The sequence below is a fragment of the Harmonia axyridis genome, chromosome 3, assembly GCF_914767665.1.
Source record: "Harmonia axyridis chromosome 3, icHarAxyr1.1, whole genome shotgun sequence".
In the NCBI taxonomy this organism is placed as follows: Eukaryota; Metazoa; Arthropoda; class Insecta; order Coleoptera; family Coccinellidae; genus Harmonia; species Harmonia axyridis.
This window is the reverse complement of record NC_059503.1, coordinates 26,823,678-26,845,021: the sequence shown is the minus strand read 5'-3', so window position 1 is coordinate 26,845,021 and position 21,344 is coordinate 26,823,678. Positions and strand designations below refer to the sequence as shown.

The window sequence follows — 21,344 nt, the reverse complement described above, 5'->3', positions numbered from 1 at the left end:
GGCTGGCTTCTCTTATTGACTCCGTTTGTTTGTTGTTTCTTTCAAGTGTTGCTCATCCTAACACTTGTTCACCGTACTGATGAGAGCCGAAAGCCCGAAACACGTGTCTACGGTTAGCACTTTTCTGTGAGGGACTGTCCTTATCCTTCTATAATTTGTTTTATGAATAATTACCCTCGTTAGCCTTCCCACATGTTAATAACTATACCCAGAAGGTTAATAACGTTTTCTGTTCATCAATGCAATAGTCTCGAGTTATGCATCATCGAAATACGAGTATATTTTGGTATATTTCAACAAATTCTATTCTCAAATGCAACCTGTGCATCCGACATGTTTTTTTGTGAGCATTTAAATGGGTTCATAAGTAACATATTTCCAGCTATGTATTCTACTCAAGGCTGGCGTTATGGATGAAGCAGTGAAGCGACTGTTTCAGGCGCCTCTTTTCGAAGGGCGGCAATTTAGCCCAGTTTGTGTCCACCCTTTCATATTTCTGAAAAAATATAGTCTTGATTCTTAGAAACAACATGAGGTTGGTCCGCTTCGCTGCGTTTATCAACATTATCTGCAATAAAAATCTCCAAACCGTCTTCACTAAGCCGCCTGTTCAATTAATAACACATGGCTACCCAACCAATATAAGCAGCATTTCCTATTACCCTAATTGAATGAGGGATGGAATGTATTTCACAAAGACGAAAAACAACACTTCGAATTACGTGGAAGTTGTTTACACATTCAAGATATGGTAAATTCCTACGATTCTGCATTCGAAACTAGTAACTAATAAATGCTAAATGTTTTCAGCGGAACATATGTTTTTAATCCCGTTTAGTTTTCGAAGCTTTGCATGCATAACCGCCCTTTGTATCTTGTGGTGTGATAGGTAATCTTTCATCGATCGTACGCAATGTCTTGTGAATGTGAGAATCAGATATATTACTTACGCATTGTTCATCAGCGTCGAAGAAATCCAGGAATTTATTGTAGGTACAAATGTTCGAAAAAAAAAAGAGACCCAGTGGAAACGACTTTAGAAAGAAACGATTAGCAAAAACGCTAGAGAAATCAAAAATGGCGAATTATCATCGGGGCAGGTGATGTTCTTTGTTGGGGAGGGAGGGTGTTTATTGATACTTTTTCAGAATGGGCGCCAAAAAATTTTTTGATTCAGGCGCCAGAATTGCTCGCGCCGGCCTTGATTCTATACTAAACTAATTGATAAAGGCCACTTACCTGAAGTGTTCTTCAGATTGAAAGCGGTAAGTGAGGTTCTGTTGAGCTTTTCCGATAATTATCTACAACTGTCAATTTGACAATAAAATTATATAATACTCCTGTGAAAAATTTGAGAGAAAGTCCTTCAAAGAAGTAAGAGAATATACCGAACTTTTCGATTCAATCCCCCGTAGATACGCTCTTGCTCTTTAAATTTCATTCCTCTCATTTAATCTTTCAGACGACAATCCTCTAGACGAGTACTTCGACAGCCTGGTCAGCAAAAGACTTTCGGCCATTCATGACGACGACGATAAGAACTGCAGTAAGTCCGAACATGAGCCAGAGATTCCACCCTTATTTCTGCATTTATAGCTCTCACCTATAATGGAACTTGTGTGTGCGAGAGGAGGGACATCTTTTGTCACATGAGGAGGCTGAACGTAGTTCCGACCGACATTCCAAACGGGGGGATAGAGATCTTGGACTTTACCCACAATGATTTCAACACATTGTCAAGGAACGTTTTCAGGGGATTGTACGACAAAGATATCGAGAAATTGTAAGTGAAGATTTGGAGTTTATTTCATTCTAATGTAGGCGTTATCTCTATATCCGAAGTAGGTGAAAATAACATCGCACTTTCACTATATACAGTTATTCTAACAATAAGAGTAGCTACGTGAAATTCTATATTATATTCAACGAATGAATTTGGATATACAGGGTGGCCATTTGAAAACGAAACAGACGAGATTACAGACGAAATAAAGTTTTTCGATAGAAATGCTCGGACAGGTCGATTTCTGTTTCGAGGGGGACAACTTAAGATGTAGGTTACGGACGCATAGCGCTTCAACCCTTGCTACTACAACCCTCACCCCCAAATTTTGAATAGGAAAGATGGGGTGAGTGATACCTCATTTGAAAGGTATTTTTATACTGATTTCAGCACAGTAATTGTTTTTTCATTTTATGGATTAGTTCTCGAAATATTCTTAACTAAGTATTTGAAAATGAAGTGGTGTTTTCATGGCACTTGTAGTAATCGACATTTTGAGCTTCAAAACAACCATGACTGTGGCTTCCTTCCTAACTAACTAACGCATGAATATTTCGAGAACTAATGCATAAAATGAAAAAACAATTACTGTGCTGAAATCAGTATAAAAATACCTTTAAATTGAGATATCACTCACCCCATCTTCCCTATTCAAAAATTGGGGGTGGGGGTTGTAGTAGCAAGGGTTGAAGCGCTATGCGTCCGTAACCTACATCTTAAGTTGTCCCCCTCGAAACAGAAATCGACCTGTCCGAGCATTTCTATCGAAAAACTTTATTTCGTCTGTAATCTCGTCTGTTTCGTTTTCAAATGGCCACCCTGTATTCATTTTACAGAAAACTATTTAGGTACATCGATCTACTTAACTCTACCTCAACCAAATATTTCAGCTGTTGCTTTACAGTATGGTTAACAGTTATACCACTTATTTTGTCCATTTCTGAATCAACTCAAACTAACAAACAATAGGTACATTTATAGATGACGCAATCTTTATTGGGTGGAATCATGTGAGAAAATATTTGTTTCCAATATTTCTACACTTTATCCTGTTCCTTCTATTAGTAACTTGTTATCTTTTTATTCTTTGTCTTTTCCTTTCTTAAAAGGCAGCTCTGCTTATTACACAATCAGTTTATGTATTGACGTTCAAGCTTAATTAAGCTTGAGGTCAGTTTTATCAGGTCAGTTTTTTTAAGAAAATACTAATTTCATCCAAATTCGACAGTAAAAAGCTCGATAAGTCGGGTAGCAATGGAGTAAATGAATATAAGGTAATTTGTTTTTAAATAGATAATGTTCAAAATTACACAGTAAAAAGCTCAATAAATCAGGTAGCAATGGAGTAAATGAATATAAGGTAATTTGTTTTCAAATAGATAATGTCCTCAAAAGGGTTGAGAAGTTGGTTCAAGTGGTTGAGTTTACGCTGAAGATGCATTAAGACCTACCTTCTTGATACATTTGTTTTTGTTCCGCAACTAATTTCCGGATGTTTTTTGAAGAAAATGCAACTTTATTCTGAAAAAATGTTACAAATAAATCATTCAAAGTATCACCCATTGTTAGCTACAACTTCTTCCTATCTTTCTGGTAGAGCTAGAGTACAGTTACGATAAAAAAAGTTCATCTTCTGAGGCTATTCACGAATCAACCCATTTTTCATCATATAAGTGGATTTGCTTATGAGCCAGACCATGTGTCATCGACTTTATTTGACTTTAACTTCTTTGATTGACTGTAAAAAATCCATTTTCCATCACCCATCACGATGCGATGGTGAAGAATACTCTTCCTTTTTTACCAAACCCTTCTAAATATTGTTCCATCTTACAACAGAATACATTGCAACTGGATATGGATCATAGGTCGGATAAATAACAATTACACTTACTATTACATATATTTTACAACATACATTTTTACAACATGACCCATTCTAGGCAACAACACTTTGCCTCTTCTTAACTCCTTTCAGTTCCATCTGTATTTCTTCTAGGGTCTTACCCTTAGTCTCCAAGAAGAAAAATTTGAAGAAGAACACGCTTATAAAAGAAGATGCTGCAAAGATGTAGAAACACACAGAAATATGTAGATAATCCGAACACACCTGATATAGCTTAGCTGTGAACATAATGGTGAGGGAAAGAGTCATGTTGACCACGCAGATCGCTTTGGGTTTGATGGATGCTGAAAACATCTCCCCTAGCATGATGTTCAGTAAGGAGCCTAGACCGATTTGAAACAAAAAATAGTAAACTGCCAAGAGAAGAGCTGGTGTCCATAATGGTAAACCCAAGTTGGTGAAATCTCTAATGGTGAAATATCCGCCTTGAAGCATCAGCGTGATGAAACAAGATGCTGCTGAGCAAACCATTAGTGGTACACGACCAAATTTATCGGAGAGGTTTCCAGACAACAACACTACGAAAGCTTGTAGGGTGTAGATGCTCAGTATGGCGATATGTGGTTGGAAGACTTCATCCATACTGCTTAAAAGATGTTGAGTATACATAGCAAAGACAGTAGCTCCAGTCATCTGTTGAAAAATCCTCGCAAAGATCATAAGAATCAAGGCCTTCCTGTTTGTTTCATTCAGAATGAGATCTTTAAATTCACCCCTTTCGCTCATCTGTCTCTCCACGTCATCAGTCAACGATTGGAGCTCGCTCTTAACATTTGTTGATCTCCTAAAGAACACCAAGGATTTCTCAGCTTCTTGTACCTTATTGATCATTAGAAGGTAGTAGGGTGTCTCGGGCATCAGCGAAAAGGTAAAAAGGAATACCATTGCGATAATGGCAAATATCAGAGCCGTTTCTTGTATGTTCAAATACGTACCAACCAAGTTCACCGCCACCAGACCAAAGATAAAGGAGCACGCTCCCAAAACACCCAGCTTTCCCCGTATCCTTGGACGTGATATCTCCGAAGTATATATTGGAGATATGGACATGATTACGCCAAAACAAATTCCTCCTAGGAGACGAGCAATGTAAAGAACGACGGGAGTGTAGTAGGAAAAGTAGATGAAGATGAAAGAAAATAAGATGGGGAAACCGGAATAAAGCATGGTCTTCTTACGTCCGATCCTGTCGACGAAAATGGAGCACAGGATTTCTCCAAAGATGTCTCCCAAAGAGGCGAACATGGTGATGTAAGACGCTTCCTCATTGGAGATCTCGAAGGGGTATTCAGGAGACTGGAGTTTCGGTATGGAAGGGGATGTCCAGCCTTGGTGGACACCCAATGTAAAAAACGCTGTACATGCTGAAAGATGAAAGAAGGTTATTATCAATAGATGTTGCTCACAGATATCGAGTTATCAAGTCAAAATGGTTTCCATAATAAGAGCATATTAGATTAAAGTGAACAAAGTATTTTGACTTATCGTATTAACAAAAAAAGAATTCAGTCATGAGAATGAAAAAACGTTGAGCATACAAGAATTAGACATGAAATACATTAAGGTTACAAGTAGATCTAACGAAGCTCTAAATAATGGAGCTTTCACGTGGAGGGTAAGAAAAATTTAGAAGGTATGAATTCCAGAGTCAGGCTGAATGCTTTTTGCGAAAAAAAATATAAAGACGAAAAAAATTTGTCCATCATTTTCTTTATCATATTTATTTTTTTAAACTTTTTATCGCACAGGTAACACAGTTTTGATACCAGTAAGAAAAGAGCGACGACGAAATATACAGAGTATCCCAGTTGTAATTGTGTCGGGTGTCCCAAATTCGTTGTCTAGTGAGGGGATCTCAGAATTCCTTTGAGTTAGAAAAGAATGAATAGCACATTTTCGGGCTCGATTTTTGAGAGAATGAATTTGATGGAAAAAACAACTTTATAAATTCAACTGATTTCAAGCTATAAAAGTAAATTGTCTTAGTCCTACTCTTCCTCTGTCGAGAGTATGCTCAATGACTCCCTGGTTGCGTATGCTGCAACCGTTGGTTTCTCAGAAGAAAGTTAAGAAGAGCTATTATTATCTGCTCTAATAAATATATGTCATAGTATAAGGAGAAGAAGAAGGGCACATGTCCTCTTAATCAACATATTTTTCCTAGGGGCATATAAAAACCTCTCTCAAGTTTTTGATGATCAAGGAGAAAATTCTCAATTTTTTTCCTAACAACCATAACCTAGAATTATTGCATCTTGTCATCTACTGTGCGGCCTCCACAATACCAGCAGTATTTGGCGTGAAGCCACTACCTTGAAATCAGCAAACAGACCACAAACAGATTTAATAAAGCCCAATGGTGAAGAAGGATAGAAGCCAATATACGAAGCCTCCGACACACAATGTGCAAAAAGTTCATCGTCGAGAAAACTTTAAAAAAACAATGAATAAATCGCCACCTGCAACATACAAACTATGATTCCAACAATGAAAGTGCTCAAAAAATTTCAGACAAATCCAAACAAATGCTGAGTGTATACTAAAAAAGACTGAGAAGAAACAACGCTGAACTATAAATGAAAACAATATTATTTGAAGTGTTCATTTTGTTTTTATAGTCAAATAAACTTTATTAACGTAAGATATATAAAGAATGTTTGAAGAAATGAACTGCCAACACCGATCCCTTTTAACTTTCAAGCGAATTGGGTTAAAACAAAAGAGAAATCGTATGAGAAAATACATTTTCCAATTCACTGAATATTTATTGAAATATTTCCATAAATAAAGTTATTTTTGCATTGAAAAATGTGGGTTGGCAGAAGAGTTTTCTGTATCACAAATTTGACAGGTTATAGATAAATCCGTGGCAGGAGGGTTCCGAGTACCAACATATAATAATAAAATAAACTGCTCAACAATTGATAGGGATCGCTTACTTGTTCTAAATTTATTTCTGAAATATTCGCTCCAAGATTATAAATTTAGTCAGATATCAGAGTATTTTCAGTTGATAATATGGTTCACTTGAGAAAAGAATGAAAAAATGGAAAGTTGGAGAGAAAAAAAGACTTTATTAGGAACACTCAAAATTCTGTGTTTGAATAACATAAAAATTTTATGATGAAACCACAAGAAGGCTGAAGTTTCGGTTAAGCTAGTACCTAGTTCGTCCCCCACGAGCTCGTCTCAAGCATTCTACCCTACGAGGCATACTTTCGATCAAACGATTTATAAAATTTTGGGGCAAATTCGTCCAAATATCCCGTAAAGCGTTTGAAAGGTCCTCCAGGTTATTGATCGGTTGTTCTAAGGTTGACAATTGTCTAGACATCTCAGACCAGACATGTTCGATGCAATTCATGTCTAGAGAGCGAGCTGGCCAGTCCATCCTATCAATAGCATGAGTTTCTAGCGATTCATTAACCAGACGACTACGGTGTGGACGGGCATTATCGTCAATTAAAATGAAATTCTCGCCCACGGCAGCCGCAAACGGAACAATTATGGGTTCAATAATCATATCGTGATATCTCTGGCTGGTCATGGTGGTGTTCTGCAGAACAACCAACTCTGTGCGTTGGTTCAAACAAATGCCTCCCCATACACATATAGAACCTCCGCCTAAAGCTGTTGTGGGTACCATAAACTGTTCTGCATACCTTCGACCTCTTTCCCTCCAAGCAAAAATACGTCCATCGGAGTTGACCAAACGAAATCTAGACTCATCCGTAAATAAACATCGGCTCCAATCTTCAAGTGTCCAATTGCGGTGCTCCTCAGCCCATTGCCGTCGATGAACCCGCTGTTCCCTATTCAAACGGGGATGTTGTACCCTCCTACGTGCTCTCAAACCACGAACATGTAGTCGTCGTCTTACAGTCTGGTTCGAAATTAGAACTCCTGTTGCAACTCTCAGTGATCTATTGAGCCGCGACGACGGGTAAGTGGGATTTCTCCTAGCATTGAGGATCAAAAGACGATCTTGGGCAGCTGTTGTACTGCGCTGCCGACCTCCCCCATGAACATAAGCTACTGAGTCGTTTTGGATGAACCTATTCCAAGCCCGACTCACGACACTTTGCGAAACATTCAACCGCCGGGACACTTCTCGCTGGGACAAACCTTCCTGTATCCACCTTATGATTTGGTCCAGTTGCACAGAAGCCAAACGTCTTCTCGACATGACTGATAAGCTGATATTGTTCTCATTTCTTCAATTATTGTCACCTTATGTGTTTGAACGAGAGAAAAAAACAGATTTAATAACAAATACCACATTGCTTTTCACTCCACCTGTAACAGCCTACAGATAATAACCGATTTTGTGAACAAGAGCCGATGAAGTGAGGAAGACTTTGATATAATCAACTCAAAACATCTTACTTTTTCCTTAGAGAACATCTAATGTACAGATATTCACGAGATAACTTGAAAAAAATACAAATGAAGAGAAGTTCATGAGTGATCCCTAGCAATTGTTGATCAGTGTATAACCATGAAATCTGATGGGAATCTGCCATAATCTCGCTTGACTTTTTTTCTACAAAATATGGTAAAATGAAAGGATTAGTCACGGAATTAGAGAAAATACATTCCGCATAATTCAATTTTGTCCGAAGAACTACATGAAATATCGAAAGACACCCACATTTAGAAATCCCTAGGCTTAGATAGAATTCACGACTTCTGTTTTGAAAGGTATTGGTATCTTCATGGCAGGCTAGTCGAATCCATAAGTGGTATAATAGACAATACAATGGAAATGTCAACAGCAGATGTCGCTTACCTCCTACAGAAGGATTTCCAAACACTACAGAAGTTTGCGTTGTGCAATAGGACAACAAACATCTAGCTTTCTACGGCAAACAGATTCCAATTAGGAGGGCAATTTTCCAGGGAGATTCCTTAAGCCTCGAAACAACTGAAGGAAAATTGAAAATTATTATCAAACTAGTGGAAAAGTTTTCGAAGGAAGTAGGAAGGATATTCGGATTGGACAAGTGACGTACTCTTAGCATAGTTCTAGGAACAATTCAAGATGAACAGATGAATCTTTCTAACTCAAAAGACATATAAGAATTGAATGGGATGATCTTCATAAATGACTTGAAATGGAACAAAACAAACGAAGCAATCATCAAAGAATGAAGGAATACTTCAAGACTAAGTTCATTAGGAGAACTAACATACTTTCAGTATTGTTCCATGGAGCAAAACAGATATCGAAAACCTGCAACGCAAATTAAGAACTTTGATGACGAAAGCAACTAGGTATCTCCGAGAAGCAGAAATGATAGGACAACACGGCCGAGATATAAAGAAGTAAGGTGTCTTCTGGACATCATAGGAAAAAAATTAATTTAAAGAAGGCCTACGAACATACTTCAGAGACCATGGAAGTACGTCTCTGGTCTATGTACCAAACATTGTGTGGAGCAGACTATATCCTATAACAACTGAACTAGGAGCATGTTTTATATAACCACCAGACAATCTCATAATAAATGCAGAGATGGAGGAAGAAGCCCTTCCAAGGATCATGTCGACATTGAAGCAACAAACGATTGGCTCACATCAGGTGAAATGTATCCAGAAACTGGAGGATTCCTTGAAGTCATCCAAAATCAAGTGATCTAGCCAGAAACTTATGTAAACATATCATAAAGGATTGAACTATGATTGACGATCGATGCTGATATGGGCATCCAACGAACCAATCAATGTAGACAAGTAGTTAGATGTCAAATACAACAAATACAAAGCAAGAAGTGATGCAGTAGGAAGGAACTTCACCAAAAATTGGCAACCATATTAGAAGTAATACAGTTTAAAAAAAGTTCATTCTTGGATATTGTGAGTCCCAAGAGCACGAAATAGGTATATAGTTTGAATATCCAATGTAAGGCATTGTTTTTTATTGTATAACTCTTGATGTTTACTGATTTCTATTTATTATCTACTACTGTGGTATTATGACAACCAAAATGACACAATTTCAATTCTGCAAGGTTATCTATAAACCTTTCTATTTGCTACTTTGAAAATTTTAAATGTAATTTTGAAAATTTTAGCATCCAAAAAGTACGTATTTATTTTCGATGAAAGCATGATAAATCCTTTTTTTTTCAACAAAATAAACAAAATTTATTTTTTACTCACCTGCTATAACAGCCAAGTATTCATTCAGTACGCTACCATCATTTTTAGATCCTGTCAACCAAAAAACCATTTTTGCTTTGTTTCAAAAATAAATCTTCAACACAATTCCATCGTTTCCCAATCCCAGCGACCGCGAAAGTGAACATCACATTGATTTCCTTACGATTCTCCTCAAGGCATAGAAATATTCAAAATCCCAAAACATATTTGCCGGAGATTCAAGATGTTTAGTTAACACTTTAATCTGACGCTAAGTTTAGAAAAGAATCTCGTAAATCAGGACTACTTCGTGATTTCATTACGCTAGTGTTTTTCTCCGATTGAATATCTGCCTAATCTTTAACCTTTTGCCGACATTTATCGTATTTTCTGTAATAAAATAGGAATATGCCAAAATATTAATGGGATATTAAGCAATTTGTCAATGCGATATTTTGGATGCGCTTTAATACAACTACAATTGTATAGAGTGGAGGATCCAGGAAAAAACTTTTTTTCAATGGGCGATTAAAAACTAAAAAAAATCAGGTTGTCCATTAACAGTTTTTTCTTCGAAAAAAGACTTTGCAATACCTTTTCTCAAAATATTATATCATCTAAATGAAGCAATCCATTACTGATAAGCGGATCATAGACGTACAATAATATTGTGCAAATAGATCGAACAAAAGAAATTGAGGTGTTCACAATATGCAATATCACCTATAGATGATGCAATATTATATTTCCACATTGCACAATAAATATCAAATATTTTTGATTTCGTACAGTATACAGGGTGAGTCTTGTACATATATTATATTTCAACCCAAGATTACTGAAGTCGAAGAACGAATTATTTTCCTTCATCAAGATTTTCAATACGGCTCGCTTGAATAGATACAGGCTGTTGAAAATCCATAAGAAATATAATTTTTAGTCATATCTGGCAAGTGGAATGGAATCGAAGAGAAGATTTTCGGAATACAGTTTTTTTTAATGATGTGATGAATCTTTTCCGAACATAAAATTCTATCGAAGTCCGGTCAACTCCAATGAAATTTTTTTTTTACCTCAGGAATCTTCAGTTGAAATATATGTACAAGTCAAAGACTCACCCTTTATTAGGCCATCTTTCAATATCAGAACCACACGTTCAATATTATTGCATAACTCTCAATATTTCTAGAGAGGGAATCTCACTCAAGTCAAATATTCGGTTTCGATTTTTGATAGAATTAATTTGGTAAAAACTTTATAAATTCAACTGTTTTCAAGCTATTAGAGAAAATTGGAAATTGGGGTGAAATGAAAAGTTCTCATAACATCTTCATTACTGGTGCTATAAACTTGAAACAAAAACATTATGCAGGCACTTTTTTCAGTATAATCCATTAGCGTAAAAATTGTTTGTATTTCAATTAGTTTTGGAGATATAATACAAACTTAGGTTTTTTTATTGTAGACCAAAGAGATTCTGAGATCCCCTCAATAGACAATGAATTTGAGTTACCCGATACAATATTATTGTACGTCTGTAGCGGCTCATAGACGGACAATAATATTGTATAATATTGAGAGTTGTGCAATAATATTGTATAATATTGAGAGTTGTGCAATAATATTGAACAAAAGGGTACCATATTGCACAATATCACCCATTTATGAGGCAACAAATTTCCACATCGCACAATTAATATCTAATTGCTTCAATATCTTAAATCTCGACTCAGATCTATTATCAATAAAATATCTAAATCTAAAATTGCACCTCGATCGAATTTAAAGTTGGGGAATTATCAAATAACGAATAATCAAAGAAAATTACGATCAGACATATTTACGGTACACTTCAATCGTTTTTTCCCATTTAGGATCTTAATCGTGGTAGCTTTTCGAGATCCAAACCTATACTAAAAATTTCAAGTTTTCGAATCTTTATATTCTAGAGTTAACGTGCTAACGAACGGCGGGATAGTTTGATAACTCGACTCAAATTTCGAAAATTGCATATATTTAGCGCGCTATATGTGCTCAAAAAGTAACTCGCCTTTAGGATTCAACAAGACAAAGTCATAATTCACATTCCATTTCATGAAATTGTTTTCCTGGAAAAATTCCCTTTTGCGATGAGACTTCGTCCCCAAGGCCAACGATTTATCACCTAGTGCTTGTCATAGAGTTATTTGTACCTATGCAAACTTCCCTTGAAAAATTGAATAGTTTCCCTTGTCGGTTATTTTTTTGAGAATTACTCGTGGAAACATAGGTACACTGGTACAACAAGGAAGTTACGATTGCACCTCAAAGAATACTTTTCGTTGTTGTCATCTCTTGGAAATGAATAAAGTTTCAAAGAGGACGGACATTTGAGACTGCTGATGACTTCTTGCCAAAAGGGGAATGGAAAAATGTTAGGCACATAGAGTATTCTTGAAACGCGAGTATCATTTTCCATTGTTATAATTCCATTGAAGTATATTATCCTCGAAAATATAGTTTAATTCTAGTTGAAGGTAGGTACATCTGATTTCATCTTGAAAATTATGTATTCATTTGGAGAATTTCAATTATTTCAAGGGTGATAATAATCAACCAATTGCGATGTATTTTAACACAAGAATCAACATCCAAATAGGTACTCACGAAAACTTTATTGCAGTAACACTATTAACAGTTGATAAAAATGTAAGGAAAAATTAATAAATTCATGGAAAATTTTTGGAATCGAATAATAATGTAATCTTGTATAGGTACACAACTTTGCTTCATCTACTATGTATCAGTCAACAGGTCATGAATCTTGTTCAAATAAAAGGTACAATTGACTTGTTGCTAAAGTTCGATTAGGTATTCAATTCAAAGTACCGAAGATATTTTTGATCGTTATCGCTCAATTGTTGATTTCATACGAACAGAGAAATAAACCATCTTAATGCAATTTTTGCGCCAATATAATGATTTGAGTGATTAGGTCTCGATGAAAACGTGCAAACCCTATTCATTTCACGAATTTGTTCCATTTTGATATACAAAAACGAGTATATTTCAAAAGGAACCAATGGATGTTTATTTTCATTGTGAAGAGGAAGGTGTGCCATTAATGATGGAAAACGATATTAGCTAAATGGGCCACCATAACCATTGGAGCATTAGCATAGACCTTATCTTCCACGTGACTCCAAAGAACCAAGTCTGAAGGTGTTAAATCACAAGTCGGTGATCAATTGTGATAAACCCTTCGAGAAATAACACGACGAAAATATTATTTTTGCAAAATTTCTTGTGTGATACGTAGCGTAGCGCCGTCTTGTTAAAAATAAACTGATCATAAAATAATCGCTGAAGATGATTTTTCGATGAGAATCAGGATTATTTAGATGCATTTCAAGGACCCAATCAGCCAAGATACAACCGACTTCATGTGTTAACTGAACTTTAAATTCCTTAAGACCCTATGCAAAATACGGTATTTTCTGAAATTCCTTATTCTCAAGATTGGCGTAGGATCAACAAACATAGGTTTTCGTCAACACTACGGGCTATAGAGCAGCAATATTTTCAGTTGTTCTTGAGCGACACACACTTTCGATTCTTCATATCATCAGCTCGTTCCAACAGCTCACATTTCTTCACCAGTTTCATTACTGACGTCCCAAAAGGTGAATACAATTTTTCGCCATTTTTTTAAGAGCAATGGCGTAGTTTTTACTTGTCGAAAGTCAATAAAAAGTTATAGCTGCCAGATAGCGAGCTATTCATTGAAAAACCTGCCCTTGGAAAACCCTTCATAACTGAGGTAATCGTAATGATGGAATGACAAGTTTTGTTCTTAAAAAAAGCACTTTGTTAGTAGGAAACATTCAGAAGAAGTAACTGCTTCAGAACTCATAAATTATCTCGCTTTGTTGTTGGATTATTATTCATCCTTATTTGCTGAGCACCTTGGCTGACGCCTATTTCATTGTATCGAAAAAAAAAATCATCGGAGATAACATCCAAAGAGGTATTTTACATAAATGTTTCAACACAAGCCACACAATAAATAAATACTCGACTCGACATTGAAAAACTACTACTTGATTTCAAGTCAAGCTCAATCTGCTTGAGCTTGAGCTAAGTAGCTTGAATATCAAGTCAAGCCGTGACTCCCTAGTTCCAATGAATAGTTGTTACTTTGTACTTCCGAAAGATATAAAGACGCCTTTCGTTACAGGAGTTTCGTCCATTGCAACGTGAAGGTCATCGCAAAGAAAGCGTTCTACGACCTGACTCGGATCAGACATTTGTGAGTAGAATCGTACACAATTCAGGACGACATCTACCACAATTTTTTTTTTCCAGGCAGATAGACAACAACGCCTTCGACGTTTTTCCAGCAGACGCATTTCCACAGCAGAACGTGCTCGTGTCCTTGTGAGTATGGACTATTTAGTGAGGTTGGAAAGGAATATTTAATAATGATCCTAATGTGGATCCACTTTGCATTTTTCATCGATCTAAAAATTACCTAAACGATTTCCTTGGATATTTTCATATAAGTTTCTGAAGATTTATTTCATTAGAAGCGGATTCAACTAATCTTTCTCAACAAGCTGTGATTAATATTTTATAAAAAAATCTATTCATTCGTAGGTAGTGGTACTACTAAAAAATTCCGTAGTAACAGTCAATTCAATGATTCGCTAGTTTCTCCACAAAGAGCGCACTTCTTATGTCTCATAGTGAATCAAAGATTCATATCAACTCGAAATATATTAAGATGAATACCTGAATATATCAGAGATTCAGAAAACAAACTTCAAGCGCGCCAAAGGACGTGAAACAACAGATGACACTAGGAGAGCAATAATAATAATAATAATAAACTTTATTTAGCACTCGACTATTGAAAACAATACAAATGTAATCAGAAATTTCCTCATCTTCTTGAAAGGATGTTTCCTACTTTATGAATATACAGGGTGTTTCCTAAACATGCGGCAAAAATTCAGGGGGTTGTTCCTTGGACTATTCTAAGAATATTTTGTCCTTTGATGATTTTTGAAAAACCTATTTGTTTCGAAGATATAGGGGAAACAAAATTTCAGATAATAACATTTTATTATGAAAAATTACATGAAAATTCAACTCAACCTACAAAAACTGTTGAAAATGACCACCTCTAGCCAGCATACAAGCATCCAATCTTCTCCTCATTGACTGCCGAACCCTTTCAAAAATGTTAATTGCTAATACATCACAAAACGAATTCAAATGAAAACCGTGTTTAATCTGTATTCCTTTACCATCTGCACTTATCAATTTTTAGTCAAAAAACTGGCCGTTTTTAGTAATTGGAATGTTGTTAAACAAATTTAAAAATAAATTGTACCTACTTAGTAAACACAGTGCGGTACGCATTTTTATTTAAACTATTATTAATTTTAAAAATATGAAAAATGTTGTTCGCCCTGTATCTTCGAAACAAAGAGGTTTTTCAAAAATCATCCAAGGACAAAACATGCTTAAAATAGTCCAAGGAACAACCCCCTGAATTTTTGCCGCATGTTTAGGAAACACCCTGTATAGTGCCAAACCTTGGATTTCAGCAGATACAGGAAATAATAAATATTCTGCATACTATAAATTCGACAATCAGGAAAAATATCGGGTTCCAAATATTCAAATTTGCATATTTAATTGAGGATCGCTCAAATAAATATATTATATTCATAACGATATAATATGTAAAATTGTGGATTTGAAAATATCACAATTCGACAACGTAATCTAACCATGTTGGGGACATGTGAAGATTGCGTATACTCTCTCTATCTATGTTTATTACTCTATGAATATTTCAGAAAGAATATTTATCAGACATTCAAACACAAAAAAATATCCACACAAATTTTTATTGTTTTGTTGTCCAGACAAAATGTTCATTTTGAAATGTTCAATTCTTCATAAAATAACTCATGTCTTACAGCTCTGGGATCTCACCCCAATATGACACAGCGGAAACATTTCATCAAACTTCAAGAAGACGTACGACGCTTCCGCGCTTTCTTGTTTTTCTTATATTCGACCCGCGTAAATCACAAAAGATCCCCGTCGAAATTGCTCCTCGCCCACACCGTGTCGTCGCGACGCCACAAAGAGATGCAAATCGTCGCCGGAGACGTGGCACATGCAAATCGGCCTGATGACGAGCGTCCGTCTTGGTCCAGAGCATATGAATCGGTGCGATGATGAGGCTGCCGGGCGAATTTTAAATCAATCTGCCGATTTTGTCGACAAATTCATGGGTGAAATTGGGCTATGTGCAGGAAGCGAAGGGACCACAAATCAAAAATTACGATCAAACCGCGCGTTTTTCCTCCAGGAATGGAAACGTCAGACGAATTTCTTTAGTCTCATCATTCCTGTTGAATGACTTTCCAGATAACGAATATTTTGCAATCGTTTTCAATCAGACAATTTTTTCATTGCTCTCCTTTCAGCCTTTCTTTTAGGTGTATAATTTTGCTTCCGCCGTTTTGCAATAGATGGATGTAGCGATAAGTGGTAGTCGAAATGAATAGATAATGTCATACAATAGGCTTAGGTATTTGTAAACATAATTCCATTGAAATATAAGTTGATTTGTGTCTGCATCATAAAGTTATTCTCGATTAAACATGTCAGCTTACGAGCCAAATTCTCGTCATTTGCGGGAGGTTTTGATTTACTGCTTAATATAAAGAAATCTGCGGCTGAGGCTCATTGAATGCAGCCGCTTTTAGTGGAAAAACATGACGAGAGTGGTTTCAACGCTTCAATAACGGTGATTCTGACGTCGAAGACCAGCATGACGGTGAAAGAGAGAAGGTTTTCGAAGATGCATTACTTGATGAAGACTCGTGTCAAACGCAACAAGAATTGGGAGGATCATTGGGAGTGACGCAACAATCCATTTCAAAACGCCTGAAAGTCATTGGAGTGATTCAGAAACAAGGAAATTGGGAGCCATACGAGTTGAAGCCAAGAGATGTTGATCGACGTTTGTTTTCTTGTGAACAGTAGCTTGCTTGCAAGGGATATCTGCATCGCATTGTGACTAGGGACTAAAAATGGGTTCATTACGATAATCCCAAGCGCTGAAAATCATGGGAATATCTCAACCATGCTTCCACGTCGACTACCAAACCGAATATTCAGGGTCATACTCAGTATTTGGTGGGACCAACTGGGCGTAATGTATTATGAGTCATTAAAACCGACTGAAACAATCACAGGCGATCGTTATCGAACCCAATCAATGCGTTTGAGCCGAGCATTTGAAGGCCAACGGCCGCAATACAAGGAGAGACATGATAAAGTGATATTACAGCATGACAATGCTCGACCCCATGTTGCGAACGACATTAAGACATACTTGGAAACGTTGAAATGGGAAGTCCTACCCCAACCATCGTATTCTCCAGACGTTTTTTTCTCGGACTATAACTTGTTTCGATCAATGGCACACGGCCTGGCAGACCAGCAGTTCCGGTCTTATGAAGAAGTAAAAAATTGGATCGATTCGTGGATCGCTTCAAAAGATGACCAGTGTTTTTCAACGCGAGATTCGTACGCTACCCGAAAGATTGCAGAAAATAGTGGCCAGCGATGGACAATACTTTGAATCATAAATGTATAACCAGTTTTTCACAATAATGCCTCGAATTTCGGAAAAAACGGGGGAAGCAAAGTGAACGCCTATGTATGTATAGTATGTATCTTGTCATGGTAAAATATTCCCCCAATCGGTGTAACACAATGCCTACAGTACGTTGATTTCGGTCTTGTTATACTTACTACTAGTTTGGTGTGTCTGAGGATACACGTCGCTTCTATGGTAAGGAGCCACTGAGACAGAAACACTTGCTATGCGAATATGAAACTGTTCACCAGAAAACACCTTGGCTCTTGGTTTTTAAAGCTGGAACAAGGGATGGGTGTAGCCCCCAGAAAGGTGATAAAGTTCATTGAGACATTATTGCCAGAGTGATAAAGAGCAAGGGGATGCACAATAGATCTTTAGGTCAAGGTGCACGCGAGGTCGGATAATCTTCCGCCCCTCCTCTAATCTAATCTACTACTAGTTTGTTCAATAAGTTTTGCGGTTCGAGAAGAAAAACACAATTTTATTCAGTTTAGTCTGCCTCAAGATAAATACACTTGTTCCAACGAGATTCCAATTTATGAATTCCATCCCTGAAGTGAGAACTTGGAAGGGTTACAAAATACGCTTCTACAGCTGTTATGACCTCATCATTTGATGAAAGACGCTTTCCACGCATATGTTTGGAAATCACTAGGAGCCAAATCTGGTGAATATGGCTTTAACAATTCGAACTTCAATTAATGAATTTCAGCCATTATCAAAATGCTCTTGTGACACAGTGCATTGTCGTGATGAGATTTTTTTTGTTCTGCAAACCGGCAAATCGAGTTTTTTTTCAGAATTTTTTCCCTCGGCTGATCTGAAAGGTTACATACAATAATATTCATCATTAATTTTACACCAATTTTCAAGCAATCCACAACCAAATTCCTTTCGCATCCCAAAAAACTGATGCTAACACCTTCTTGGCTGATTTCTGGATATCGTTTTTCATCGATGGTATATGTTAAAAATTTGTTCTAATAGTAAAACTCTCTGCGCAGATTTTTTTCCTGCAAATGTATTTTCAAACTTCCGATATACAGGTTGTACGTATATGGTGTAATTTTCTATAACCCTTACCTGGATTTTCTTTGTGGTTATTGGTTAATTAAATCAATAATTGAATGAGAAACATATGAACCAAATATGATAAAAATACACAGAGTGGTTCGCTGACCCTAGGAAGCAATGAGTAAAATTCATAAACCCTCTTCTATAACGGTAACAAAGACATTCAGAGCCAAAAAATATAGTATATTTAGAAAGGACCACCACGGTGCCCTCTATTCTCCATTCAGGGCGGGAGAGAATGCAATCTCCGATTTGAAGGTTAAACTTCATGAAAAATTTATGTTATTGTAGCAGCCTGAGGAAGTTAGTGGAAATACCTGCACGTTCCCTAGAGATTAATGTTTGTTTTGGAAATTCCTTCAATTGATTACATTGTGAACGATATTGCAGTCCAATATATAGGAAATTCATATAAAGCCTTGAGCAGTGGGCTTTGAGCTTCCATATACATTGGAAATTAAATTCTATGTTTCTGATGATGCAATCCTCCTGAAGTTTGTTATGAAATTCAAATATTCATTCTATATTTTACTTCTTTTCAAATTAGTCGGATCTCTTGTTACCTGGAAATATTTTTTTTTCGATATTCCACCCGAATTTCAAATCGACCCGATTAAAATGAAAGTTCTCGCAATACTTCAAATTGTTACTGAACGTCTATGTGCAAAATTTCAACTCGGTAAGATTTATAGATATTATTGAATTATTGTGTATTTCTTGATATTCTGCTGGAAAGTGGAATATTTTTTTATTCTGATGCTCAACATGATATTTTGCTCGAGTCTTCAATACGTCATTTTTCACCTAAATACACTTCATCCTAATCGTTCCTTTCTTTTTTGAAATCTCCAAGAAGATAAACTTTTAAATATCTAACTTCAACTATTGGGTCCGAGCCTGTTATTAAAATGTCGAGTCTTTCTGTTTATCGTATTAAAAGAATACATATATCATGATTAAATTATTTACCTAAAGCTCTGTTCGAGTAATGAGCGCGCAACACCCTGTAAATTATGGAAAAACTTAAGTCATAGAGTTACTTATAAATGATATAGTTTCTATAGTCGATACCCTAATAATCAGGTTTCCAAATAAAAGCAACATCTTATAAATATTGAAATTCAATAACTTCAAAAGGATTTTTCAATAAAACATTTCATTTGGATATGTATATTTCAAGAGTAATCATTGGATATTTATTTCATTGTAAAGGTATATCATTAACTATGAAAAACGATATCAGCCAAATGGTCGCTACGGCTACGGTTGCAGAACCATATCCATTTGATGAAAATTTTCATGATGTCCTCGATGATTCCACGAATTCCATCAAGCTGTTGAATCCATTGTGAACCATTGGCATAAACCTTATTTTTCACGTGGCTCGAAAGAAAAAAGATGGTAAAGGTGGGTTTCATAAAACTTTTATCGTGGTGATTTGTTCAATAAATCATTTTTGTGTTCAATTTCATCTCATTTTTGAGACTCCTATAGATTTCAAACTATCGAGTTGATCAGTCAATCGAAAAACCCGTTGTGAAGGTGTAAATAACACGTCTAGGAAATATTTCTTGCAAAGTTGCGATTGTTTCGTTGCATTATGGCACGTAGTGCCGTCTTGTTGAAAATAAACGTCGTCAACATCAATATCTTATGACCTATTCCGGTCATAAAAAAATCAGGAATCGACAAACCTAGGTTTTCGTCAACACCAGCAGCAATTTTCTCAGTTGTTCTTGAGCAATGCACACGGTTACGAATCTTCGCTTCCCTAACTTGTCCCAGCAGCTCAAATTTTCCGAGAATTTGCTGAGAAGGAGCACAAAAAATCATTACTTTTGCGAACTATGACTGCAAAATATTCACCATTTTTGAAGTGAATTTTAACAATTTTCAATGCGTAGTTGAATCGTGTATCTTTCTATTTTTAGTAATGGCGTAGTTTCTAGTTGTCAAATGTCAAAAAATGACAGCTGCCCACATGGCAGTCTTTCCGAAATATAATCTGTTATTGAAAAAACCTATGGATTTATTTTGAAATAATTTCTCTGTTCTCCTCATATTACATTCTCGAATCCAGAGGTAGGGAAGGAGTTTTGGCTGAAATGAAAATCACCTATGGTTGCTCAAATCTCTGACCCTATTAAGAGTTTCGCTAACATGTGCCTGTTTCTCCTTCTCCTTTCCATTTCTCGGAAGAGAATTGGCATAATCAGTAACCTCGAAGCAGTCTCAGCAACTAGATTTTCATTCGACACCGTAGGTGTAACTTTTGAACACGTGCCGAAGGTTTGAAGTTTATCCACATTTCTCCAAGTTAAAGGACCTGCCGGTTGTCTGTTTCAGATCGCTGACTTACAACAACTTGTCCAGAATCGCTGCCGAGGCTTTCGACCACTTGAAACAATTGGAAACGCTGTAAGTATAAAAGTTGTGACTTTTTCCCGTAGGTGGTGATCCCAGATGTTATACCCACGTGGTTGATGCAAGTGGCATGAAAATTGTTACACACAAATGGAATGATTTGTCACTGTGGATGTGGATAAATTACTAGATAATTTATTTCCTAAAATTTGATATTAGTATCACTTCTCCAGTTTCAAAACACATAGTTTATTTGAAATTAAAGTGGATATTCAGAAAGAATTAAAGTTTCTCGAAAAATTGAAGTAGATGAATCATATTCAGATGAAAAATATGGAAATATAGGAATTCTAAAAATAGAATTGGGTACATTAATTTCATTTCAATTTACAACAAAACACACCCCC

At 36.2% G+C, this 21,344-nt stretch overlaps 2 protein-coding genes across 5 annotated transcripts in view; one reads left to right on the top strand and one right to left on the bottom strand.

Annotated features, from left to right (window-relative positions):
• Positions 1-21,344, top strand: part of LOC123675742 (relaxin receptor 2-like) — a 139,341-nt gene that overhangs the window by 79,615 nt on the left and 38,382 nt on the right. For all 4 annotated transcript variants that reach the window (XM_045611231.1, XM_045611232.1, XM_045611234.1 and 1 more), the window contains exons 4-8: positions 1,463-1,546; positions 1,597-1,783; positions 14,047-14,118; positions 14,175-14,246; positions 20,920-20,991. In XM_045611231.1, coding sequence (XP_045467187.1) covers positions 1,463-1,546; positions 1,597-1,783; positions 14,047-14,118; positions 14,175-14,246; positions 20,920-20,991 — 487 coding nt within the window. The remainder of the gene's footprint in view (positions 1-1,462; positions 1,547-1,596; positions 1,784-14,046; positions 14,119-14,174; positions 14,247-20,919; positions 20,992-21,344) is intronic.
• On the bottom strand, positions 3,668-10,168 carry LOC123675745 (facilitated trehalose transporter Tret1-like). The gene is made up of 2 exons (XM_045611236.1): positions 9,852-10,168; positions 3,668-5,053 (listed from the first exon to the last, which is right to left on the bottom strand). Exons 1-2 carry the CDS (start codon positions 9,919-9,921, stop codon positions 3,723-3,725), a joined length of 1,401 nt encoding a protein of 466 aa, XP_045467192.1. The 5' UTR covers positions 9,922-10,168; the 3' UTR covers positions 3,668-3,722.